Source organism: Aegilops tauschii, chromosome 6, assembly GCF_002575655.3.
Source record: "Aegilops tauschii subsp. strangulata cultivar AL8/78 chromosome 6, Aet v6.0, whole genome shotgun sequence".
NCBI classification, from domain to species: domain Eukaryota; kingdom Viridiplantae; phylum Streptophyta; class Magnoliopsida; order Poales; family Poaceae; genus Aegilops; species Aegilops tauschii.
Window position 1 is genome coordinate 472,745,375 of NC_053040.3, and position 27,899 is coordinate 472,773,273.

At 45.1% G+C, this 27,899-nt stretch overlaps 1 protein-coding gene and 3 long non-coding RNA genes across 4 annotated transcripts; 2 read left to right on the forward strand and 2 right to left on the reverse strand.

The window, feature by feature from the left end:
- Positions 1-2,513: 2,513 nt before the first annotated feature.
- On the forward strand, positions 2,514-4,081 carry LOC109770913 (BTB/POZ and MATH domain-containing protein 1). The gene has a single exon (XM_020329628.4). It carries the CDS (start codon positions 2,687-2,689, stop codon positions 3,740-3,742), a length of 1,056 nt encoding a protein of 351 aa, XP_020185217.1. The 5' UTR covers positions 2,514-2,686; the 3' UTR covers positions 3,743-4,081.
- A 6,520-nt stretch (positions 4,082-10,601) lies between these two features.
- LOC120966655 (uncharacterized) lies at positions 10,602-14,966 on the forward strand. Its single transcript, XR_005760828.3, has 2 exons — positions 10,602-12,274; positions 13,156-14,966. It is a non-coding gene; the product is annotated as an uncharacterized lncRNA (long non-coding RNA).
- Positions 14,967-19,374: 4,408 nt separating this feature from the next.
- On the reverse strand, positions 19,375-22,066 carry LOC109770912 (uncharacterized). Its single transcript, XR_002234697.4, has 4 exons — positions 21,155-22,066; positions 20,944-21,063; positions 20,380-20,497; positions 19,375-20,013 (listed from the first exon to the last, which is right to left on the reverse strand). It is a non-coding gene; the product is annotated as an uncharacterized lncRNA (long non-coding RNA).
- A 26-nt stretch (positions 22,067-22,092) lies between these two features.
- On the reverse strand, positions 22,093-24,136 carry LOC120966656 (uncharacterized). The gene is made up of 4 exons (XR_012188208.1): positions 24,025-24,136; positions 23,134-23,280; positions 22,799-22,937; positions 22,093-22,155 (listed from the first exon to the last, which is right to left on the reverse strand). It is a non-coding gene; the product is annotated as an uncharacterized lncRNA (long non-coding RNA).
- Between the last annotated feature and the right edge of the window lie 3,763 nt (positions 24,137-27,899).

A 27,899-nucleotide genomic window follows, 5' to 3' on the forward strand; every position in this document is an offset into this window, starting at 1 on the left:
TTGAAAAAGCGTACGACCGCGTAAACTGGGAGTTTGTGCGGGAAGTCCTCCTCAAAAAGGGATTTGAGGCGGGTTTCGTACACCGGATCATGCATCTGATCTCGAGTGGCAACACCTCGGTTATTGTCAATGGCGAAATGGGGAAGTTTTTCTGTAATAGGAAAGGGTTAAGACAGGGCGATCCCATCTCCCCACTCGTCTTTAACTTTGTGGCAGACGCTTTGGCAGCTATGTTGTCCAAGGCCAGCGAGGCTGGTCATGTTAAGGGTCTCGTTCCACACCTCATCCCGGGTGGTGTGACCCATTTACAATATGCAGACGATACCTTGCTTTTGTTTAAGCCCGACGACCATAGTATCGCCTCGATTAAGCTTTTGTTATTAGCCTTTGAGATCCTGTCCGGACTCAAAATAAACTTTCTTAAAAGCGAGGTCATCACCATGGGGATGGACGACCATCAAAGTTGGCGTGCCGCAAATCTACTTAATTGCAAGCTTGGGAGCTTTCCAATAAAGTATCTGGGGCTTCCTATATCCCATCGCAAACTATCGATTTCAGAGTGGGAGCCGCTGTATGGGAAGGTGGCCAATAGGGTAAGCCCGTGGCGAGGGCGTTTTATGTCTTCTGCGGCAAGGCTCATTTTAACTAACTCGAGCCTCTCTTCCCTGCCCCTATTCACAATGGGGATGTTCTTATTAGCTGATGGCGTGCATGCTAAGCTAGATACACCGTGATCCCGGTTCTTTTGGGAAGGAACTGGCATCAAACGGAAATATCACCTGGTAAAGTGGGCTGCTGTCTGTAGGCCAAAAAAATTCGGAGGTTTGGGGATCCTAAACTCCAAACTTATGAACGTAGCCCTACTGTCCAAATGGTGGTGGCGGCTTGCCCAGAACGAGACGAGTCTCTGGGCTCAGCTGCTAAAGGCTAAGTATTTCGCAAATGGGAATCCTTTCAGTGCCCCGGCCAACGGCTCCGTGTTTTGGAAAGGGATCCAAGCGGTCCGACCAGCTTTTGCTATCGGGGCCAAATTCCAGATCCAAAATGGAAATTCCACTCGCTTTGGGCTGGATCATTGGCTGGGAGCCTCTCCCCTTTGGCAAAGTCACCCCAATCTTTTTCGGATCGCCACTGACACCAACATCTTAGTGGGAGAGGCAGCCCGTACTGACCCTCCAGCGATCCATTTCATGAGGGCCCTTTCCAACGCCGAACGGGAGGCATGGGACGACCTAGTGCATCAAATTGGTGACAACCGTTTAGGGCCGGGCGAAGATTTGGTCGATTGGAGCTTGACAGCGTCCCAGAAATTCTCGGTTAAATCTTTATACAACAAGCTTACTGAAGGGACAGCGCTTGATATAGCTAGGGGCTCTGGAAGGCAGGTCTGCCCTTGAAAATTAAAATCTTCATGTGGCAAATGCTCAGGAATAGGCTACCCACGTCGAATAATGTGGCAAAACGTAACGGTCCGGCTGACGGTACCTGCACTGTGTGCGGTCTAGGTGAAGATGCTAACCACGTCTTTTTTAGATGCCACCTAGCCAGGTTCGCGTGAAGTGCAGTTAGGGAAGCCTTCCACTCGAACTGGAACCCAGCCTCGGGGAACGACTTGATTGCCATCCTTAAAACCACGAGAGGGACCAGTAGTAGAATCGCTTGGCGTTGCGTAGGGGCGCTACTATGGGCTATTTGGACGACGCGCAATAAAATTACGATTGAGAAAAAATTTCCTAACCACCCTGCGGATGTGATCTTCAAATGTCACCTTTTCTTACAGACGTGGACTCCGCTGGGGAAGGAGCGCGATGCTGAGCGCATGTCGGAGGCCATGGCGCGCATCAAGACTATCCAGGTGATGGCTAGACAAGACACGACGACTCGATGATGCTTTTGGAGCCTTCGGTGGATGTTTCATGTTAGATAGGTCTTCTGCGTTGGATGATTTGGATGGTGTAATGGTGCCTTCGCGTGGAACCTTTGTTCTGTTTTTGTCGTCATCTTGGACTGAACTTGTTTGCTGCTTTTCCGGGTTATATCTTACTAAACTGGTGCCTGAGGGCTTTATTAATTTAAAGCCGGACGCGTCTAGCGTCTTCGTTCCAAAAAAAACTGTGCAATGAAGGAGGAGGCGCTCGCCGCCTGGCACACAACACGAGCCAAGGGCGCGAGTTGCAAAGCCCATGACGCCCTCAATCAGGCCGCCTAGCAGAAGAAGGTGGTTAGGATTAGCAGCGGTGACACCCTGCTTCTATGTCAAAGAGGAAATCGCCGACGCTCCAACCCGAGCCGTGCCAGTCGCCGCTTCAGCCAACACCGACGATGCCGGCTCTGATGTGTCCTCGAAGTAGGTGTCTTCCATGGCTAGAACTATGATGATTTATTAATAAGTTTAGAATAATTATATTATATTTGTATGCCAAATGCAATGGTGTATTTGCATTTTAAGGAGAAAATTGAGGGTGTCGTTTGAGATTTACCCTTAGAAGACTTGCAGACGAAGCCATGTGGGCCCCGGCGGCGAGTCTTCCAGAGTAAGCCATCAGCTCCATCTCCTTCCTCCGTCCGGCCGTCCCCCTTTCCCCTTTCACACCGCAAGAAAACCCTCGCCCAAATCTACAGCAACCAACGCCCCCGTTTCATCTACGAGAGCTGCGAGCTCACAATTCCGCGGAGCAGCTCGGCCATGGCGTCCTCCGTCGCCGGCGGGTTGCCGTCGAGGTCCGCCATCGTGGCCGACACGACCAGCGGGCACCACCTTCTCACCATCCACGGCTACTCCCGCACCAAGGACATACCCACCGGAGAGCGCGTCAAGTCTCACCCTTTCATCATCGGCGGCCATCGCTGGCGGATCGACTACTACCCCGGCGGCGTGCGCCCGGAGGTCGCGGACTACGTGTCCCTCTCCCTGATACTAGAGGAAGATGGCCCGGCGCCGGTGAAGGCCCAGTACGACATCTGCCTCGTTACCAAGGAGGAGGAGGCGGAGCAAGCCGCGTCGATGGCGTCGGCACCGGTCGACGAGTTCGCTCCCCGGAAGGGCTGGGAGTACTCCAAGTTCGTCAGGAGGGTGGAGCTGGAGAGCTCAAAGTATCTCACCAACGATTCGTTCACCGTCCGGTGCGATATCGTTGTCGTCCATGGTTACCGCGCCGCGGCCGGCATGGCGGCCTTGGTCTCTGTGCCCCCATGTGACCTGCGTGAGAACCTTGGCAGGCTCCTCGACACCGGGATGGGCGCCGACGTGGTGTTTGAGGTCGGCGGCGAGACCGTCGCGGCACACCGGTGCGTGCTCGCGGCCTGCTCTCCGGTGTTTGCCGCCCAACTCTTTGGACCCATGAAGGAGGGTAATGCCGGCGTCGTGCGCGTGGAAGACATGGACGCGGAGGTGTTCAAGGCGTTGCTCCGTTTCACATACGCCGGCTTGCTGCCGGAGACGTTCAAGGAAGACGCAGTCGTATGCCAGCATCTGCTCGTTGCTGCGGACAGGTATGGCATGGGGCGGCTAAAGCTGATCTGCGAGCAGAAGCTGTGCGAGTACATCGACATCGGCACGGCAGCAACCATCCTGACGCTGGCCGAGCAGCACCGCTGTGAGGGGCTGAAGAAGGCCTGCTTCGATTTTCTCGCCGCTCCACCAAATCTGAGGGAAGTCGTGGCCACCGACGGCTTCCAGCATCTGATCGCGAGCTGCCCTTCTCTTATGGTCGAGCTCATGGCTATGTCCCCTACACATTAGCCAAGTGATGGATATGCATGCCTCTGAGTGTTGTAGCAATGGTGAAACATGGTTTCTAGGCTCATGTACTAATCTGGGTACCTCTCTTGGTGTATCCGTGGCTCTACCTAGTTAACAACCGAGATGCAAAAATTAGCCTCATTTCGCCCCTGTTTTATCAGTTCATTGCATCTCTAACTGTGCCTATTAACCAGGACGTGCGTTGGAATCAGAGGTGATAAAATGCTCAGGTTTTTAGGCAATGGTAGCTTGTGGTTTCAGGTCTTTGTTATCTGATATTGCGCTTGTGGTTCCATGGTTTCTGAACCTTATTGAGATAATACTATTATGTTCTTATTATCACCTACTGTGCTAGTACATGATTTCATCTACATTTCTCAAGGAGATGTCAACACATTCTTTTATCTACTCTGCTTGTTAATCAAATGGTATTTTGTTATCAGATAGCTTGATCATGCATCTACACTGGCCCTGTTATTTACTCCATTTTGCCCTCTCCTTGTGCGTCAAAAAACAGGGTTGACACTCACACTAGTTGGAAATGAATTTATTACCATGGAGTTCTGCAGCTATAACAATTAATACACATACCTTTGAGGTTTTGGGGATGTGGGAACAGGGGCATCATGGAGATTCTGTCAAATCATGAAAACCAGTTTGCCGCTAGGATTGTCGTTGTTGGTATCTGTTAAGGACAACAATTTGATTCTGTCAGAGGTATCATGTTGGTTAAGGCCAGTCGCATTACAAGAAATTTGCATGGGGGTCATGGGATGCTATCCCAGTTCAGCAAATTAGAACATCCAACATTTTCTTTTCTTGTTTTCAATGCGATCCAGGTTGCCTGTGAAATTGTAAGTCGATCTTCAGGGAGCAGCAAAGCCATTTCCTATCTTATATTGAAAGCAGGCAAGTGCTCATTGGTAAAGAAAAGGGGAGCATGTGTTTTGTGTTGGTGATAGGTACTATCAACAGAAAGACAACACTCTGTTCTTTGATTACCAGAATTTTCGTACCAAAAGATTCTAATTGATGTGGTGTTGCTGTTTCCCAATAGAACTGAAGTCTCGCAGCAGGCATGAATAGTTCTGTTGGCTGGACCGCTGCGCCAAGAGGTTCTTCTCCGAGGACGAGTTCCCCTCCATCCCTGAGTTATCCACTAACCCAGGTACGCAGAGTTTTGGTTGCTTTGTCCCTTTTTGTACTAACTGATTGATTGCATGTGCCGATTGATGGAGCGATCTCTTTTTTATGTACTGTCCTCTGATTATGCTGTTGCTACAATGCTACTTAGCTTAACTGATTCCCTATGTTTACCAAGAGAGGTACTGATTTACATAACCCTCAGCGCTCCCCTGTAAATTATGGGAAAAATTAAATTAGGTTTTACACTATTTTCGCACAAACATGTTCACGGGAGAAGAACCTTTATGATACTTAGCTTAACTGATTCCCTATGTTGGATGAACTCGAGCCGGAGACCATCGTGGTGCTGGGGCGCACGGCGATGGCGGAGAGTGGGCGAGGTGGTGGAGCTTCCCGTGAGCACCGCGCTAACCCTAGATCGGTAGGGATTGTAGGTGGGGATTGTGGCAGCGATTAACCTCGTAAGTCGTGCCCCGGCCCCCACCTCTGTTTATATAGCGCGGGTCATAGGGGCCCACCAACCATGGTTTGGTTGGGCGCCCCCGATCAGGGCGCGCGTCAGGGGCCTGTTCGACCCGTTGGGTTCGAACGGGAGAGAGATCAACCTAACATTCTCCCCCTTGATCTCAACTTTACTTTTAACTTTATACTTTCTAGTTTATTTGTTTCATCACATATTGGTACATAGAGCATGTTTCATCGTCACGACTTAATTGCCGTTAGAATCATACAGCTACAACATGCGTTATGTTCAGAAACAAATTCTGTTCCTTTTGGGCCTATCCAGGAATCATAAGGCTTTCCCTTAAACCCATGCCGGCTAAGTGTTCCTTGAACACATTGGGTGCTAAGCCTTTCGTTAGCGGATCCGCAAGCATATCCTTTGTCCTTATATGCTCGAGACTTATAGTTTGATCCTGGATTTTATCTTTCACAACATAATACCTTATCTCTATTGTTTTGGCAGCATTACTCGACTTGTTGTTGTGAGCGTAAAATACCGCGGGCTGGTTGTCGCAGTACATCTTTAGTGGTTTGTGAATACAATCTACCACTTTCAAGTCGGGTACAAATTTCTTTAGCCATATCACCTGCCCCGTGGCTTCGAAGCATGCTATGAATTCTGCATACATCGTGGATGACGCAACTATCGACTGTTTGGAGCTTTTCCACGAAATAGCTCCCCCAGCGAGGGTGAATATGTATCCTGACGTGGATTTTCTATCATCTCTGTCCCCCGCAAAATCTGCGTCTGAATACCCTTTTATCTCTAGGGAATCACTTCTCCTGTATATTAGCATGTAGTCCTTCGTGCCTTGCGCATAACGCAATGCTTTCTTTACCATCTTCCAGTGCTCTAGGCCTGGATTCTCTTGATATCTACCGAGTACCCCGGTGATAAAAGCTAAGTCAGGGCGAGTGCACACTTGTGCATACTGTAAGCTGCCAACTGCCGAAGCATATGGTACTGCTTTCATTTGATCGATCTCATACTCGTTCTTGGGACACATTGGAATTTCCCAAAACTGTCGCCCTTGACTATTGGAGCAGGTGTGGCTTTACTCGCATGCATATTATACTTTCTAAGAACCTTCTCTAAATATGCCTTTTGAGATAGTCCTAAGACTCCATTGTTCCTATCTCGATGAATTTCTATGCCCAAAACATATGATGCTTCACCAAGATCTGTTATGTCAAAATTTGAGGATAAGTATTTCTTTATTTCTTGTAGTAGACTAACATCACTACTAGCAAGCAGGATATCATCCACATACAAGATTAGGAAAATATATTTCTCATTTTTAAACATTTCATAAATGCAATTATCCTCAATATTTTCTTTAAATCCAAAACTTTTAATCGTTTGATTAAACTTTAGATACCATTGCCGAGAGGCTTGTCTTAATCCATAAATGGATTTCTTCAGGCAGCATCCCATATTTTCCTTGCCTTCCATGATAAAACCCTTGGGTTGTTTCATGTAGACATTTTCTTTTAAATCACCATTCAGAAATGCCGTCTTAACATCCATTTGATGTAACTCTAAATCAAAATGAGCAACTAATGCCATTATGATTCTGAAGGAATCCTTACATGAGACTGGAGAAAATGTCTCATTGTAATCTATCCGTTCTCTTTGGGTAAATCCTTTTGCCACGAGTCGTGCTTTATACTTTTCTATATTCCCTTTAGAGTCATACTTAATTTTGTAGACCCATTTACAGCCTACTGTTTTGGCTCCTTTGGGAATTTCCTCTAAGTCCCAAACATCTTTGGAACTCATCGATTTCATCTCGTCTTCCATTGCCTTCATCCACTTCGATGAATGAGGGCTTCTCATGGCTTCTTCATATGAGGTGGGATCTTTTTCCATATGAACCATTTCTGTGTTATAAACTTTAAAGTCAGTAGAAATAGCTGACTTTCTTGGTCTTGTAGACCTTCTAAGGGCCTCAGTTTCTGGCACATTTTGTGCCTCAACTTCTGGCACTTCTTCTAAAATTTGCTATTGCACCTCCCTTTCATGCTCAACAATGGGTTCAGTCGGCTCCTGACGGACAGGTTCCGGGTCTTCCCTCATAGCTGTCATGGGTGGAGTTGCAACTGGTAGTGAGAAAAATGGCTCCCGAATCATCGGATTAGGTGCATGTACCCTCTTCTCCTCAAGATCAATTTTCCGAGCTACCAAGCTCCCCCTCATCATTTCGTCCTCTAAGAAGACTGCATGTCTCGTTTCTACAAACTTTGTATATCTGTCAAGGCAGTAGAAACGAAAACCTTTTGATCTGTCTGGATAGCCAATGAAGTGGCAACTTACTGTTTTGGGATCTAACTTTGCAATGTTTGGATTAAACATTTTGGCCTCAGCAGGGCACCCCCACACCCTGAAGTGTTGTACTGAGGGCATCCTTCCTGTCCATAGCTCGTACGGTGTTTTGGGCACCGACTTGCTTGGTACTCTATTGAGAATGTGAATGGCGGTTTTGAGCGCCTCCATCCATAATCCCAATGGCAAGTTGGAATAACTCATCATGCTGCGCACCATATCCATAAGGGTGCGGTTGCGCCTTTCAGCTACTCCATTTTGCTGAGGCTCGCCCGACATTGAATACTGGGCTACTATGCCAGTCTCCTGCAAGAACTTTGCAAAAGGTCCAGGGACTTGGCCATATGGAGTGTGTCGACCGTAGTACTCTCCCCCACGGTCGGACCTTACTATCTTTATTCTTTTATCGTGCTGATTTTCAACTTCAGCTTTGAATATTTTAAATTTATCCAACGCTTCCGATCTTTCTTTGATTGGATAAATATAACCATAGCGAGAGTAATCATCTGTGAATGTTATGAACGAGTCATATCCATCCACACTTTTCACCGGAAATGGTCCACAAATATCAGTGTGAATGATTTCTAGTGTGCCCGTGCTATGGATTGCACCTTTTTTGATTTATTTTATGTACTTTCCTTTAACGCAATCTATGCATTGTTCTAAGTCTGAAAATTCTAACGGAGGAAGAATTTCACTTTTGACTAATCTTTCTATTCTCCCCTTCGAAATATGGCCCAAGCGACAGTGCCATAATTTCGATGAGTCGAATGTTCTTTTTCTTTTCTTTTGTTCTTTATTCGACGCGGAAACATGTTCTTTCACATTGCAAACGGAATAAACTTTTTCACGAAGTGATAACAAATAAAGGTCATCATGTAGTAAAGCATCACCCACATAAGCATTATTTAACCAAATGGCACACTTGCCATGTCCAAAATAACATTCATAATTATCTTTGTCTAAACAAGAAACACTTATTAAGTTTCTATGACATGATGGAACAAATAAAACATCTCTAAGTAGAAGATTGAATCCATCAGCTAACTCCAAGGAGATATCACCTACAGCTTCAACTTCTGCTTCAACTCCATTCGCCACTTCAATGCGTCTTTCGCTTCTTAGCGTAGTCTGCGTCGAATGGAATCCCTGTAAAGAATTTGCAACATGTACAGTTGCTCCTGAGTCAATCCACCAAGTGGATTTTGAAAACTGTGCATACAGGGATTCATTTACAAATGAAACTATATTGTTACCTCTTTTTGCCATGATTGACTTTAGCCAATCAGGACAGTCTTTCTTGTAATGCCCGGTCTTCTTACAGTGGAGACAAGTGTCTTTGTCCACTGAGAAAGGCTGTTGCTGACGCTGATGCTGATAGGAAGCTTTTCCTTGTGGCTTTGAAGGAGAACTTTTGTTGTTTTGATTGTAATTCTTTCTCTTGTGACCCTGCACATAGTTGAGTGTACCACCATGTGAGGCTTTGAGTCTATCCTCTTCTTGGACACACATTGCTATTGTCTTTTCAATGTCCCATGTTCCAGGTGACATATTGTAGTTCACAACAAAAGCTTCAAACTCCTTCGGCAGTGAAGCCATGACAAGGTGGACCAGGAGCACTGGTTTGATCTCCAGATCCACATCCATGGGCTTGAGCTTTGCTGCCATATTGCTCATCCTGTGGATGTGCTCTCTTATTCCATGACTACCACCTGTGTAGCGTTCTGTCACCAGTTGCTCTAACACCTGGGTGGCATATATCTTTGAAGAGCCAGTTCACTGGCTCTTTATCTTTGAAAGCAACTCCCCTGCGGAAGTGCACTCTGCAATGGAGCCCACAATGGCGCTCTCAATTGTATTCTTTATAAAGGCCATGCACTTTTTGTTTGCATTGACCCACTTTTGGTTATCTATGAGGTAGGACATAGTCCCCTTTCTTTTTAGCCCATGCAGCATCATCATCAGTGGCCTCTCTTACTGGCTCTGTGGGTCTGACCGGCTGTGGTTTCTTCACAACCCAGTCAAGATCAGCACAAACAAATGCCAATTCAACTTTCTTCCTCCACCCAGTGTGGTTGTCACCTCTGAGTGTCGGAACTTCTTTTAGGCAACTCATCAAGTGAAAGCCTCCTGAAATCACAATTTAAGTGACATCAATATAACAATCATATGCATTAATCTAACATTGGTCAAATTAAACATATAATTGTCTATGCAATTAAACCTATATTACCGTTGGGCAAAAATTAGGAATAAATGCACCTTTAAATTTCAATAATAAAACATGATCATGTTATTAACAACGTTGGTCATAAAAAATAACATAATCATATTCATTTTAATAGTCACTTTAACATGCTCTTAAAAACTTAATACTATGTAAACTTTTATTTTCTTTGTAAAAGAGCATTAATTATTTACGCAGCGGAAAAACATGAATAAAAATTCACAAACTTTTTACATTTTACAGAAACTTTTCTATGACCGAATAAAAAATCAAGAACTTTTTAGTTCTACAGAAACTTTTACTTTATAAAATACATAAACTTTTCTTTTTCTGAAATTTTCTATTCTCTGAATAAACAGAATTAGGTGCAGCAGAGAAAAATGCAGCTGGCCCGGCCTACCGCAGCCCAGCCGACCTTTGCTCAGTGCGGCCCAGCCGTGCGGCGGCGCCCGCAGCTGCTGGGCTCGGCCCAGCGCGCGTGGCGGCCTTGCCGCAGCCGGCCTCCTGCCACTTACGGCCCAGGGGGGGCCCGTGCCAGCTAGGGTTTGGCTCCTGGCCGTCGGATTCAATCCGACGGTCCAGCGCGCGGATCGGGCGAACAAAAACGCCCCCCGGTCGATCCGGCCGTAACCCTAGCGCAGTCCGCCCCCACGCGCCTCTCTCGCTCGCTCTGGTGTGAGCACGGAGCTGCGCCTCGGCCGTCCTGTCCGGCCGCCGCCGGCGGCGGCGAAAGCCACCGCGCCGCGCGCGCGTCCTCTTCCTTCCCCTTTCTCTGTTTCTCCCCATCTCCCGCAACAGAGAGCGTGAGAGAGAGCAGAGAGGCGCAGCCGGCCTTCCCGATGCGGCGGGTGGAGCCACGCCGGCCACCGGCGACGGCGTCGAGCCGCGCTGTGCGAGCCTTCCCTTTCCCCCTTCCTTTCTCTTTCCCTTTCTCTGTTTCACCCATCCACCACCTCCTTCTTTTAGAGAGAGAGAGAGAGAGCCGTGAGCTGCGGTGCGCGATACGGCGGCGCCCTCCCTGTCCCCTTTGCCGGCGTGCGCGAGCACCTCGATGGTGAACGCGCCGCCGTCAAACGGCTCGGTGGCGGTGCCTGTACTTTGCCCCTATGGGGGGGGGGGGGGGTGGTTCTTCGTCCCTGTCGCCTCGGCTTGCCGATGCGCGACGGGATCGAGAGGAACAGGCGCGGCCTTACGGCGGCGCTCTTTTCTTCTTTGCCCTTCTAGGGTTCTTTGGGGGAGGGTAACTTTTTTCTTTGTGATCTATTTCAACTGAAAAAATCCTATACCCAACCTGTCTGATACCATTGATAGATCCATGGGATCGTGTAGGGTAGGATTAGATCCGGTGAACCTACCTTCTCCAGCAGTGGATGAACTTGAGCCGGAGACCATCGTGGTGCTGGGGCGCACGGCGATGGCGGAGAATGGGCGAGGTGGCGGAGCTTCCCGTGAGCACCGCGCTAACCCTAGATCGGTAGGGATTGTAGGTGGGGATTGTGGCAGCGATTAACCTTGTAAGTCGTGCCCCGGCCCCCACCTCTGTTTATATAGCGCGGGTCGCAGGGGCCCACCAACCATGGTTTGGTTGGGCGCCCCCGATCAGGGCGCGAGTCAGGGGCCCGTTCGACCCGTTGGGTTCGAACGGGAGAGAGATCAACCTAACATCTTCCACATTTGAAGGCATCATAGTTTTCTTTCTCCGTAGAACTTGGTGTCTCATATGCCATATACCGAACAAAAACATCCGGCTCTGTTGATTTTCCTTGCTCTAAGTTTGACCGTCAAAGCTATACTTTGGGAATTCTGCAGTGGCAACTATAGATATGGGTCTGGTTTTGAGTTTCCATTTCTCCTCTTTCATGCAAAGGTTGCTATGTATGGTTGATTGATTGAGCTTTACGGATTATGTTTCCTTCCTCTCTACCTTCAGCGAGCGCAAGGGTCAGCATTCAGCAAAAGATTGAGTGTAATGCTTAACCATGTTTGAATTTAGCTTCTTGTTTTTTTCTCTCTTTTGATTTTCGAAACGAGTATATGTTGATTATGAACTTATTGCCCTCATGATAACTCATTTTCCGGTTTTGATTTTGTTTTATGTTTCATGGAACAGTGACATTTAAGGTGTATGGTATCGATGGGCAAGGGGGGAGTAACCTTCAGGGACCTGGTAGAGGTTTTATGGGACCCATAACATTCTAACAGGGGCATCCATGTCAGAGCAAGAAAGATGTGACCGTTTCCTCATTTCTTCTTCACATAACTGGCATCCTAACATCAAAAACACATCAAGGGAGAATAAATACTTTTCCGAAGCGCTCCATGCCACTCAATCGTAGGTTTCTCTGTAGCTGCAAATGTTTAAATTAGCATGCTTCGCAGTGCAAAATTCTATGTCAGAGCAGCAAACAGAGGTTTTCATTTCATGCAAATCCTGTATTTCCTGGCGTAGTGTATTAACTCGCAAGTAACTAACTAAATAGACAAAAAAAATGTGACATTTTCCTTATTTTCTCTTCAAATAATTAGTATCCTGCCATGATGAACGCATCAAGTGAGCATAACATCTGAAGGGGATCCTGACACTAAGTTGCCCTAGGTTTCTTCATAGCTTCAACTGTTCGAAGTAACGCCTGCCTATGCTGTGCAAAGATAATACTGTGTAATGCAGCCTTTTATTATTAGTTCAAAATAATTATTATTTAGGAACCCATCCTTTCTTAGTCAAGTGCTCATTACCAGTTACATCCTTAAGACTTAGCATTAGCATGTAGTAACCGTTCACCCTTATATAAGGAAGAATTTCAGTGTCACTTCGAACTTGTTGTGTTATGCTCTTTTCAAGCTCATATACAACAGTACAATCTCAAAGTAACGCGATTTGAATTGGCGCCTTTCAGCAAGTACAAACAAAGGTGTTTGAAGAAGCCGGGTACGCATGGGATTGCATGCTGTCATTAGAAGATTTTATGACGCTACATAACTGAACCTTGCTTACCACTCTTATGCGAGCTGTAATACCATGGCAGGTTCATATGGACAAAAACAAATAATAGCTTATGTAGTAGTTATACTGTTATCCAGTGTGTCTATTACTAGTACTCACCTATAAACTACATTTACAATTCTATAGCATTTCTTCTCTGTATGTTGCTCTTGTTCTGTACTGCTGGATTGGAATTGAAACTTAACGCAATTTGAATTGACGCCTTTCAGCAAGTACTGACAAAGGTGTTGGAAGGAGCCGGGTACACACAGGATTCCACGCTATCAGTAGAAGATTTTTTGACGGTACAAAGCTAAACCTTGCTTACCTTTCTTATCATAGCTGTAATACTGTGGCAGTTTTGTCTGAATAATAGAAAAACATAGCTAATTTGGTTATACTATTACCCAGTGTGGCTACTAGCACTCATCTACAATCTATATGGACAGTTGCATAGCTATATTGTTTTTGTTCTGTAGTTAGGATGGCGCGTGCAGGTTTCAGTAGATGAGGATGCAAGGAGCTCTCTGTCTGCTGGAAACAAGTGCCCATAGCCAATACAGCGTGCTGACAGAACTGTTTGAGTTCTTGCGTACCTGTCCACATAATGCCCGAATCTTACAATGCAGTGCCAATTTAGAGTCATTTTTCTTTCTGTGTTTCAGGGTATTAATGATGCTGTGTCAATATAGAGTGCATCTTGTTACAGTTTCCAAACTTTCAAAACGTTGCAAACTTAAATTGTTAAGTACAGGAAGTCAGTATTTGTACGGGAAATCATAATCTCACCTTGGGTTCATGTGAACTAGGTATTTGTAACTTGGCGAAAATTCATATATAGTATTTTAAAAATTGTGAAAAAGCGTGCTGGACGACACACATAACATGTGAAAAGTGGAAAATATAATTAGTTATGCTACTTATATTTCCTTTTTTCCGTCAGCTAGAAAATGCTCTTATTTGCTCCCCAAATTTCAAGAGTATGTGTCTTCTTATCCTCGATATTGATTATTGTTTTGACTTTTTTTAAACTTGTTGATACGATTTTCCGCTAATGTTAATGTGAAATTCAGTAGACCCGCAGACCAACATGCTTTTGATAATAATCTTGCTCGTAATTTGGTCGATGAACCCTTAGATGTCATCGTAGAAAACCTTGCAAACGATGTACTCCCTCCGTCCGAAAAAAGTTGTCCGCACCTTAGTTCATTTGTAATTTTGTGAAAAAACCCTTCCACCTTTTAAACTGTTGCTAATCAGCCCCCCACTGCTTCTTCCTCCTTCCTCCGTCGCCCGCCCGCACCGTGGTCGCCCCAGCCACCACCGGCACCAGCTGTCGGGCCCAGAGATCGACGACGGCCAACCTGCGCCGGCCACACGGAGACTGCTCAAGCTCCTGCTGCTCCGTGTTCATCGAGAAGAACTGGAGCCCCCACCAGCGAGGCCCTGGCCCCCGATCCGGACCCCAATCCGCCCCCCGGCAGCGAGGCCCTGGCCGTGCTCTTCCTCCGTGCCTCTGGACTGCCCGCGGACTTCGCCGCCGGCGGCCACGAGATCACCGGGAAAGACGAGGATGAGGGGTACGTGACGGCCGCGTCCAGGGGCGGGAGCAGCACGGCCGCGTCCCGGAGGAGGGAGGAGTTCCAGGGGCTCGAGGAGTAGGACGGCTGCAGCGACGCCGGCCCGCCCAGTCCCAGCAGCAGCGGCTACGCCGGCGAGCAGGGGAAGAAGAAGGTCCTGCTCTTGCTGCTGTTGCTCCTCCGCCCGGAGCTCCTCTGCAGGACCGTCGGCTGCTGGTGGTGGTGGTGGTGGACGCCTCTGCTGCCACCCCTCTGCCCGTGCACGTGGCAGTGCTGCTACTCCTCTGCCCTGCTCCTTGTGCTGCCGCTAGAGCTTGTGTTCCTCAGGAAGAAGGATGTAAAATTCAGTTAAAATTTCAGGGTTCAATTAATCTGTACTCCAAAAATTTATTGTGTAATTTCAGCAATGCAGCATTGAGCCTGAACCTTTTTGACAGTACACAAGTTTGAATTGTGAGTAATATCCTAATCTGTATAGTGACTGTAAATTGTCCCAGTGATGCATTCCCAAGTTTCAGAAATCCCAGAAACAGTTAACAGTTTCAGTTAACTGTTTTTCAGACAAAACGGAATTTACCAAGTTGTTGCTGCACCCGTTTAGTCCTATTATCATCACTTGTCACTAGATCTAGTGGTAGATCAAATTTCAGTCACGATGTTTATATTAATAAGAAAACAAAAAGGAACAAGTCTGTGAGGATGATATCTCTACTGCTTGCTTTACGTCAATGTTTTAAACTTTTGTTAGCTCGCAGCTCCTGAAGGTTCAGACTTTTGTTGGATTAAAAGCTTCTTGCTAAATTATTGGATTAGATTATAATGCCATGCAACTTCTTGGATTAAGAAGTTGACTAAATTATTCAGCTGTAGTAGTTTGATGTTGACCCTCCTCCTACATGACACTGGACAATTGAATTGTTGTTGACCCTCCTCCTACATTACATTGGACAATTGGACATGTACTGAAGGAGTACTCCAGTAGGAGTGCATGTACAGGTTCAGTAAAGTGCTATGGTTGTCGAGTGTGTTAGGAAAAAAGTGCTATGGTGATGGACTAAGCAATCAACCTGAAATTAAATCTCCTTTTATGCCTTTTAATGCTCCCTGTGTGCATTCTTTTGTAATCTTGATCAATTGATCAATCTTACTGTTATGACCGGCATATTAGGGGCTTAGCCCAGTGGGCTGTGGCCCAAGTTATCTTATTGTTATTAGGGGTTTAGTCCAATGATCTTATCGTTATTAGGGTCGTTTGCTTAGGAGTCTAAGTAAACCTCTCTATATAAGGGGAGGAGATGTATCAATCTAATCAAGCAAGAAGCAATCATTATTTGCTCGGCTTCCCTTAGGGAGCCAGGAGACCTAACCCTAGCCGCCTTTTGCGCCGCCACCGCCTCTTCTCCACCACGCAAGGACGGCGCCCAAGCCGCCGGCCGCCGCGCCCTCGTCCTCGTCTTCCTCCATCTTTCCCCTACAATCTCCGCCCTAGAACCGGCAGAACCCTGGCTCCTAACACTTACACACTGAGCATTGTACCATTTGGTCAGTTCAGACTTTATGCATTTCCACACTCCATTTATACAGACTCCATTTCCATAATTGCTCCAGGAACAACCATTAGAAAGAAGAAAATGTTTAGGTTCTGTTAACAATCAGGTTCTGTTAACTGAGCATGTTTAGGTAATTTATTTGGATTACTTGGAATTATTTGGATTTATTTGAATTACTTGGAATTATTTGAAAAGACTAGCCCTACTGCAAAAAATTCATTACATGAGTACACTGTAGGACAACATTAATCAAATTTCATTACATGACCTTTCTGAATTTTGTCATGGTTTCAGACCTAACTAGCACAACTTGACCCATTCACCACAACTGTCCCAATTCAAACAATTTGGAATTTCTTAATTCATCTACAGAGTGGCCACACTAGGAGTACTTGCTTCTTAATTTTGGCATTTTCTAATTTTTTACTAGGACTAGTTTCTAATCTGAATTTTTATGTCTTAACTTGGGCTGCTTGAGCCTTCCACCATTTTAACAAAAAAGGATAAATAAATCCTTCAAGGCGTCCAAATTAACATCAGCATCAGTACTGTCAATACATTAAGTGCAACACTTTTTTTCTTTCTGAAATCAATACTCAAACTTTCGAAGAACAGCCTATATGTTTTGTTCAATACACAGATCAATATGCGTTGACAATTGAATGCAGAAACACAAAATGGCAGAATCTTACTGCACATAATGTTAACATAATGGCAGAATCTTACTGCACATTATTTTGCTTCAGATACACAAAATGGCAGAATCTTACTGCACATAATGTTAACATAATGGCAGAATCTTACTGCACATTATTTTGCTTCAGAGACAAATGGTTCCAAAAAGATCAAAATTTCCAGACTTTGGGCACGAGGAGAAGGACCTACAGACTTGAAGAGCACTTGGGCACTTGGACATGGAGGAGGAGCCTGGGATGTTGAGGAGGAGCCGTCGTTGTCAGGGTTATGCGCATGATTGACTGAAATGATATGCGCATGGGCATCAGCATGGGAATTAACTCACTTCCATAGCAGTAACTTAAAAGAAACATTTGTTAATTAACTAAAATTAAGTTAACAAAAAGGAAGGCATGGGCATGGGCAAGTTAACTCAAAAGGAAAGTACAGTAAGGAGTCATCTCAAAATTCTAACAGTTGATACAATGCTCACACTAGTGAACTGGGATTAAAGATTCAGTTTTTATGCACTGTACTGACATTGTCATTGTGGTTTCACTGAAATAAAGGTTCAATGTTCATGGCCTATAGGAGTATTCAGTGTCATTGGGATCAGACTACCACTAACCACGGGCAGGTCGGCTGGAAGGACGGCGCGACGGCGGCGCCGTTCTGGTGATCCAACCTGCTCAGCTCGCTCGCCACAGACATCTTCCATGGGCTGTTGCAGGAAGGGAAGACCGGAGGATCCACAGGTCAATGGGGATCCGCACCCGCATCCCAAAAGGAGAGGGGAGAGGATGATAGCGCAGCTCGTTGGTGAATCCATGAGCGACCCCGTGTCGTCCGTAGCACGGCGACGTCAGCAACGAGGCAGTCGAGGAAGGGGATGGGGAAAAGGTGGGAAATTTAGGGATGGGGAAAGGGGAACGGGGGAGGTGCGTGGGGGAGAGGGGTGCTGCGCGGGGAACGGTGAAGCTTCGCGGCGCGGCGTGGTGGAGCTGCAAGGCGTCGCCGGCGTCGCGGAGAAACGGTGGAGCGGCGCGGCGGAACGGCATGGTGGTGCTGCGCTGTGTCGGAGACGATGGATCGCGGGTTTGGTCGGAGAAAGCTAAAGGTTTTTTTTCGCAAAATGACCACGGTGACAACTTTTTCCGGACGGAGGGAGTAACTATTCTACCTATGCAATAAAGTAGCCATGATGGCATCTTACATCTTCTATATCTAAATAGGGGCACCCCACTAGCTGATTTTCCTAAATCCTCGTGCAGCCACGTCATCCCAATTGTTATAGCCGTTGATGCAAAAGAGTTCAAGAGTTTGCAGCCGTCTGATCATGTTTTGTGCAATTTACTGAGACTTGCCACCGCTAAGTGGAAAATAACGATTCGATTCTTCGGTCGCACTGTCCTTTCGTACGTGGGCTAGAGTTGGATCTGTCGCTGTTGGGCTGGCTACCGAAATCAACATATGGTATGTGGGCTGTAGCCCATGCCTGTTAGGTTCCCACTCACGGTCATCTTCCCTGCGCCGCGACTCTCATCCCCGTCGTTATCTCTTCCGCCGTCGCAACCGTAACCTCTCATATGCCAGATGAAACTGCAGCATTAATCAGCCACATTACGGTCCCTCTGTTACCCTGCAATTGATAAAGAATCGCTGGATTTAACAGGGTGGGCATCGCCTTTGTTTTTAGGCTGGTCATAGTGGGGAGTATCATATACTAGTATCATGCATATGATACTAGTGTATGATACTACATCCATAGTGCATAGTATCATAGATTAGTATCATAGGTAGTCTCATTTATTGCCATGCATGACACATACTCCCTCCGTTCCTAAATACTTGTCTTTTTAGGCATTTCAACAAGTGACTACATACGGAGTAAAATGAGTGAATCTACACTCTAAAATATGTCAACATACATCCGTATGTGATAGTCATTTGAAATGCCTAGAAAGACAAGTATTTAGGAACGGAGGGAGTACTAGCCTAACATTTATTATGTTAATTAGTACCATAGATAGTCTCATTTATTGCATGCATGACACATACTAGCTTAACATTTATTATGTTACGGTATCTACCTATGTTACTATAACCATCTCTCTTTTTTAATTGTTTGCGAGTACCAAGTGCATGTTACTACTTATGTTACCCTCACTATAGCCAGCCTTAGGTGCTGCCATCCTCTCACAAGACCGTCGATCTGCCTTGCCTCCGACGACACCCTGGCTGTTGGGTCGCAGGTCGGGCCGCGGTTCAATTGCCGAGCACCCAGATCTTCCAGCAAGACAGAGCTGAGTCGACCTGCGCGCATTGTTGCTCTCCTCCAGACTTCCTCCGCCAGGTCGTCCGGTCCGCCTCGACCCCAAATTTTCTCTTAGTGATGGGAGGTTGGCTGCTGGTCCGTCGTTCCATTGCCGGCCACCCACCGGTGCTCTCATCCGTACCTCCTCCGCCATGCTTGCCCATATGTCTCGCCTCTTGATCTTTCTGTGAGTGTTGGGACCGCCTCTTGATGTTTCTACTAGTGGTTGGGGCACGTGCATGGCGCGCCGCCTGAGCAGAAGCTCGGCGGTGCTAGGTAGGACACACCCCTTCCACTCTCCTATTTTGTACCAAGTGTGCTCAGTTCATGTATAATAGTACAAGTATCATATAAACAATTGTAGCCAGTGACGGCTGACACAATAGTATAAGTAGTTATTCAGTGACTTCTAACTACCTCAGATCCATTAATCAGGACACAAGTAGGGAAATATCAACAAAGAACAATCGGTAGCATAGTTTTATAACACAAAAAGCTACACTTGTGAAAAGAGAGCACATAGCAAATCAAAATCAGATGCCCGTATGACCTTGTCCATCAGGCTCAGGTCAAAAAGCTCGAGGGTGGGCGTCCTCATGTCAGCAGTACCATTGGCTGTGTGGCGCTGGTTGGACATCGGCAAGGAGCCTTGGGGATCAGCCAGAACATGGCATGGACGGTGGCGTCAGTCCCGCCACCCTCGGGCCGCGACCGCATCATGAGAGAGCTGTTGTTCTCAGGGAGAGGACCAAGGTACTGCCTCTGGATTCTTGTGTGAGCGTCACCGACAGACACGGCGGCGGCGGTGGCGGTTCTCGCATCCGAGTCTCCAGTGGTGAGGCCGGAGAGGTGGAAGGGTCCGAAGAGGCTTCCATCATTTGAATTGCCCAACGGGAAAAGTCATTCAAGGCACAGTATGTCCAAATCAACCCAATCATTGCAATAATCGAGTTCAATGTGGGAATATACCTGCAGTTTTATAGAAGAATGAAACAGCCAAATACAAATGACCAAAAATCTCAAATTATCCATATGTATGTTCTTGAAACACATGACCTGAACAAGAAATTTAAGCCCACCTCACACAGAGTAACATGCAGTGGAGTGACCAATCTATATTCATAAGTACTGGGCAGCAAAGAGCAAACTGTATTAACATTATTCCAAAAGCTATTATTGGTGGATACACCTAAAATCTCACCAGGCATCATTTTTTTAGTTTATGAACATAAATTAAACACCTCACATTAATCTTGCCAAGCAAAGAGCAAATTCAAAGCATAAGTGGGGAGGCAAGGTAATAGAGAGACAAAGAGACAGTGCAGAAGCTAATACATGTGTAAGGGTAGGAGCACCATCATCGAGCCCATCCTCAGCTAGCGGGAGGGGATATAACCCAGCCACTGCAGCATGATCGTGGTCGCCATGCTTGCTTGCATGGTACCTCCAGCACCTGCCATATGTATAAAGATTAATTCAGCTATAAACATGTCAGAACTCCTGATGTGGTTAGATATATGTAGATAAGACTGTTGGGTTGAACAAACTAATTAATCTGTAGAGAAGACTGAACACACAATGACCTCTTGACCGCTTGAGAGCATGAGCTGACATAGATCAATTCAGTAAGAGTTGTCTACATAGCAATCTGGCCGGGTTAATTTAGAGAGGGATTATCAGTTATTATTATGAAATATACGGAGTAGACAATATCAGGAAATTAAGATCAACCTTCGGAACAAAAAGTTGAGGCAGGTGGTGGTAAAATATGGTACAATATAATTCTAGAAGCAGTACGCACATATTTCTTCAAGGAAATTTTACAGAAAAGAACAATTCTGAATATAAACCTAGAACCACTACCCTAAATGAGAACTATCTGAAAAAGATATTAAATACCTATTTTTGTCGCTATGAAATTTCAGCTCCTTTGTGTTGGCCAGCCAATAGCTTTGGTTACAGAAATGGCCAAAGGAATAAGTTGGGATTTGTCATCTATTTGCATTTTCGCTTTTTTTCCTACATAGGTCACAATATACAATGTTCAGTTTATACCCATGCATTGATGAAATATTGAAGGAAATGAAATATTGAAGAAAATGGTACATACTTCATCCCAGAATTTTCCTTGTGCCGGTCCTGGATACACAGGAGCCTTCAGGCAAAGAAGAGTGAATCTGCACGAAGCAGTCCATCCTGAGTAGGGAGAGGCCATATAGTTTAAGCAGCACGAGCGAGTTTGCAAGGTCATGAGGCTTGCAGCGCAGGCAGGAGCTCCCCGACAGCGGCAGGCGTGGCGTCTATAACTTGCAAACATTTGTCATGTCTAAACAAAAACCTAAATCAAACATGTGGGCGAAGAAATTTAAGTAGCTCAGAATGCTAATCAGGGGATAAAGCCTAATTTGAGATGAAATTGATTAGGAGAAGAGAAGGAATGTGCAGATTGTGTAGTTCTACAAATGTGAACAAATCAGAAGCTACTTTAGGAAAATATGATGAAATAATATACTTCCATATTGCTATACAAAAGCAAATTCAAACTCTGATAGACTATCAACTTGAAAAGAATTAATCATGGCCAGCTTTAGTTTCAAAACATAGAAAGTATGGTTTATTGTTCTCCCAAATTTACTTTGGAGAACGTCCAACCAAACTCAACAAGAATGTACTATTGGAGAAGTAAGTTGGCTGGAAGGTTCTATTTCAAACAACTGCCTGCAAAGCACTCTAGCGAAAAACACTAACAGGCAATGGAAATGACCCAAAATGAACTAAAGATTACAAAATTGTCTAAAGAAAAGTTAGTCCTGCAATACCACATAAGATTCACTTAAGAATAGTCGATAAGCTAAACACACATCACATATGTAGGGGATATAAACCAACATGTAATAAGGAAAGTATGAATCTTGACTATGTAAAGTATGTATTATTATTGATACCTTCAGTAGACCATTCACAATATCTAAGAAGAAAATTCAAAATGCACCACTTCATCAGTCTAGAGTTTGAATCCTCCAATAGAATAAAATTAAATAAACATGTAGCAAGTGTATCCAACCTCAGCCATCAGAGTAGAGCATGGACCTGCATTAATAATCATATAATCTGCACCAAGAAATAATCTTGATTAAGAGAACATGCCATCTAGTTTCAAATTATTCATTTCTTTCAACAAAGTCAACTAACACAACCTACAAATATGTAGAAGCATTAATTCATCAAATAAGTAGTACGAAAATTTGCAATACATCATAATGTAACCGATATCCAATGAAGCAGTACCAAAGTTTTGCTTAGGGATTTCCAATCAAGCACTTCATTCCAAATTCTCAGTGGAACTTTTTAAGATAATATATCAACCAAGCAACCTCCTTTGGCTAAGTTCCAGCATACAAAAGCAACAACGACTGTGTCTAATTGAACTCCCATGAAAGAAACAGAATACACTAAGAAGTTACAGAAGGGGGGACCATATTTTACTTGCCAGCAAACAAATATTGTTTTCTAGCTTCTCATTTATACCAAAGGGAAAACTTTTAGAAAACATAACTGAGAAATTTGAAGATGCTCCAGAGTTAATACGAGCCAATAATTAATTAATTATCCATGACCCAATTACCCATATCTAATATTACCACTTCATTGGTAAAGGCCCATAAATGACTATATCATTATGCAAATGAGAAAGTAAATACCAATACTACTAAAGGATAGTGGTATGTAAGGAAAAAATATATAGGATGCCTACTTTCTTAGAAAAGCACCATATCAGTACTTATCCAACAAATTTCTCAAATTTTTGTTTCTGATTTGAAACTGATCGAGCAAATTGTCCCATTCTTCGCGTCATCATAGCACGGGAGGCCAATTTTGCTTTCGTCGAGGCACTGCAAAGACATAGGTTGGGATAAATGTTATTCTTATTGGAACTGAATATGTACAATCTTGCGACATCCCTAAATATCAAATGGATGCAACTTAGCAGCATCTATTTCTTTTTCAATCAGTTTTGGGTGCTTTTTTAGACAACCAGTAAATCTCTAGGCGACAGAAATATTTTGTGTACTATTGGCTTCTGCATACCTTTTCGACAGAGAAATTGCAACAGTGTAGTGTGATTTTTGGGTCAACAAATATATTTCCCTTTACACATCTGAGATAAACCATGGCTCTTGCCATGAATTTTCTCACCCCGTCAACTATTAAAATCATGAAATGGAGAACCTGCGACTGCATGACTGGAAAGACATAAGCGATATATAAAAATTAAGCTCAATGAATGTGAAGTTTGGAACTCCAAGACACATACGAGAACTCTGCAACCAATTATTCAGAAGCTTCATATCATGCTACGTGAGATACCCAATAGAAGGAAACTACATATCAGAATTATGATATTATTCGATAAATCTACACATACAAAAAGATTTCACATTATATAGATCATTAGAAGTGTTTTTTATTCAGTACTTTGTGTCACCAACTTATCTTTATTGTTCTCTGTCAGGAAACATGATACACCTTGTACCACAGATGCATATTAGATAGATATGTAGCCTGCTATTTCAATACAATGTTTAGTGGATCTATAGTACAAATACTTATTGTCCCAGCATCAGGTTTAATTCATATTTCATCTCGCCACCATCAGCCAACACAAAAGGGCCAGCAATCAAATACATCAATCGGCTAACCTGCAGGACAGTAAGAGAAACTTCATAAACATCCAATCCTATAACTGACAAAATCTACACACAAACGAATTCACATCAGTCTCTCAATTTCATCTCTTGCAATATATGAAACACGAATCCTGTCACTACAGAGCGTAGCAATCCAGAACAACCTCCTAAATGTTCCAGATCCAAAATCCAAACAGATGCCAGATCGACGCAGGCAGAGTGGAACCGTCGAACCAGGCAACCAAAACAGAGCCTTGATTGGACCCAACGGCAAGCAAGCAACGAAACGAACCTGCGATAGCAATGGAGGTGATGGAACTCATCAAAGCTAAAGCTGTTGTCGCGGCCGTCCACCTCCTTCTGCTGCAGAACCGACTCCACCTCCACGACGCCCGCATCGGAGCCACAGCCTCAACCACCCTTTGTGTGTGCACCGGCTTACCCACCTCGTCGAGGCACAGAAGAATAAGAGAGGGAAGTAGGAGAAGACGATGGGTTGGATGCCGCCAGAGGAGGAGATGGAGCCGCGGAGGAGAGCCGAAAGGAGAGGTTGCGTGCGGGGATGAGGCGGCGATCGCGCTAACCCTAGCCGCCACTCAGGGAAGAGAAAATGGGAGATGGGGAAAATGAGGGGATCGATGGCTGGACGCGTTTTTAACCTTTTCCCCTTCATCACAGTAAAAGACACGTGGCATAGGGCGGGCCATTGGCACGCCTCTGAGCGTTCATGTGCGCACTTATCAGCCTACGCACATCCGTTGGTCCAGGTTAATCCTTGATCTGTATATATATGTCTGTAGTCAATCTTTCCATATGCTATCTTTTGGACGAGTTTGGTTATATACACATGAATCAGGAAAACTTGTGTCTATATATATATATATATATATGTCAACTTTACATTAAACCAAACATGCCCCCTAGCAATTTCATGTTGTAATTTCAAAAAAATTCCTATGCACACGCAGGATCATGGTGATGCATAGCAACGAGAGGGGAGAGTGTTGTCCACGTACCCTCGTAGACAGAAAGCGGAAGCGTTAGCACAACGCGGTTGATGTAGTCGTACGTCTTCACGATTTGACCGATCAAGTACCGAACGCACGGCACCTCCGAGTTCAGCACACGTTCAGCCCGATGATGTCCCTCGAACTCCGATCCAGCCGAGTGTTGAGGGAGAGTTTCGTCAGCACGACGGCGTGGTGACGATGATGATGTTCTACCGACGCAGGGCTTCGCCTAAGCACCGCTACAGTATTATCGAGGTGGATTATGGTGGAGGGGGGCACCGCACACGGCTAAAAGATCAAACGATCAATTGTTGTGTCTCTAGGGTGCCCCCCTGCCCCCGTATATAAAGGAGCAAGGGGGAGGTGCGGCCGGCCAGGAGGAGTCCTACTCCCGGTCATGTCCGTGCGGGAGGGGCGTGCGGCCCTTGCCCTGGCCGCCTCTCCTCTTCTCCACTAAGACCCACTATGGCCCATTAACCACCGGGGGGTTCCGGTAACCCCTCCGGTACTCCGGTAAAATCGCGATTTCACCCGGAACACTTCCGATATCCAAATATAGGCATCCAATATATCAATCTTCATGTCTTGACCATTTCGAGACTCCTCGTCATGTCCGTGATCACATACGGGACTCCGAACAACCTTCAGTACATCAAAACATATAAACTCATAATATAACTGTCATCGAAACGTTAAGCGTGCGGACCCTACGGGTTCGAGAACTATGTAGACATGACCGAGACACGTCTCCGGTCAATAACCAATAGAGGAACCTGGATGCTCATATTGGCTCCCACATATTCTACGAAGATCTTTATCGGTCAGACCGCATAACAACATACGTTGTTCCCTTTGTCATCGGTATGTTACTTGCCCGAGATTCGATCGTCGGTATCTCAATACCTAGTTCAATCTCGTTACCGGTAAGTCTCTTTACTCGTTCCGTAATACATCATCCCGCAACTAACTCATTAGTTGCAATGCTTGCAAGGCTTAAGTGATGTGCATTACCGAGTGGGCCCAGAGATACCTCTCCGACAATCGGAGTGACAAATCCTAATCTCGAAATACGCCAACCCAACAAGTACCTTCGGAGACACCTGTAGAGCACCTTTATAATCACCCAATTACGTTGTGACGTTTGGTAGCACACAAAGTGTTCCTCCGGTAAACGGGAGCTGCATAATCTCATAGTCATAGGAACATGTATAAGTCATGAAGAAAGCAATAGCAACATACTAAACGATCGAGTGCTAAGCTAACGGAATGGGTCAAGTCAATCACATCATTCTCCTAATGATGTGACCCCGTTAATCAAATGACAACCCATGTCAATGGCTAGGAAAACATAACCATCTTTGATTTACGAGCTAGTCAAGTAGAGGCATACTAGTGACGCTCTGTTTGTCTATGTATTCACACAAGTATTACATTTCCGGTTAATACAATTCTAGCATGAATAATAAACATTTATCATGATATAAGAAAATAAATAATAACTTTATTATTGCCTCTAGGGCATATTTCCTTCAGTCTCCCACTTGCACTAGAGTCAATAATCTAGATTACACAGTAATGATTCTAACACCCATGGAGCCTTGGTGTTGATCATGTTTTGCTCGTGGAAGAGGTTTAGTTAACGGGTCTGCAACATTCAGATCCGTATGTATCTTGCAAATTTCTATGTCTCCCACCTGGACTAAATCCCGGATGGAATTGAAGCGTCTCTTGATGTGCTTGGTTCTCTTGTGAAATCTGGATTCCTTCGCCAAGGCAATTGCACCAGTATTGTCATAAAATATTTTCATTGGACCCGATGCACTAGGTATGACAACTAGGTTGGATATGAACTCCTTCATCCAGACTCCTTCATTTGCTGCTTCCGAAGCAGCTATGTATCCCGCTTCACACGTAGATCCCGCCACGACTCTTTGTTTAGAACTGCACCAACTGACAGCTCCACCGTTCAATGTAAACACGTATCTGGTTTGCGATTTAGAATCGTCCAGATCAGTGTCAAAGCTTGCATCAATAACCATTTACGATGAGCTCTTTGTCACCTCCATAAACGAGAAACATATCCTTAGTCCTTTTCAGGTATTTCAGGATGTTCTTGACCGCTGTCCAGTGATCCACTCCTGGATTACTTTGGTACCTCCCTGCTAGACTTATAGCAAGGCACACATCAGGTCTGGTACACAGCATTGCATACATGATAGAGCCTATGGCTGAAGCATAGGGAACATCTTTCATTTTCTCTCTATCTTCTGCAGTGGTCGGGCATTGAGTCTTACTCAACTTCACACCTTGTAACACAGGCAAGAACCCTTCATTTTGTCAAGGTATGTGCTTTGTGAAAGTCCAATTAAGCGTCTTGATCTATCTCTATAGATCTTGATGCCCAATATATACGCAGCTTCACCGAGGTCTTTCATTGAAAAACTCTTATTCGAGTATCCCTTTATGCTATTCAGAAATTCTATATCATTTCCAATCAGCAATATGTCATCCACATATAATATTAGAAATGCTACAGAGCTCCCACTCACTTTCTTGTAAATACAGGCTTCTCCAAAAGTTTGCACAGAACCAAATGCTTTGATCACACTATCAAAGCGTTTATTCCAACTCCGAGAGGCTTGCACCAGTCCATAAATAGATCGCTGGAGCTTGCACACTTTGTTAGCTCCCTTTGGATCGACAAAACCTTCCGGCTGCATCATATACAACTCTTCTTCCAGAAATCCATTCAGGAATGCAGTTTTTACATCCATTTGCCAAATTTCATAATCATAAAATGCGTCAATTGCTAACATGATTCGGACAGACTTAAGCATCGCATCGGGTGAGAAGGTCTCATCGTATTCAATCCCTTGAACTTCTCGAAAACCTTTTGCAACAATTCGAGCTTTATAGACAGTAACATTACCGTCAGCGCCAGTCATCTTCTTGAAGATCCATTTATTCTCAATGGCTTGCCGATCATCGGGCAAGTCAACCAAAGTCCACACTTTGTTCTCCTACATGGATCCCATCTCAGATTTCATGGCCTCAAGCCATTTCGCGGAATCTGGGCTCACCATTGCTTCTTCATAGTTCGTAGGTTCGTCATGGTCTAGTAACATAACTTCCAGAACAGGATTACCGTACCACTCTG

Excerpts from the sequence above, each read along its gene's own strand:
- LOC109770913 (XM_020329628.4), top strand. The coding sequence starts at position 2,687 with ATGGCGTCCTCCGTCGCCGGCGGGTTGCCGTCGAGGTCCGCCATCGTG.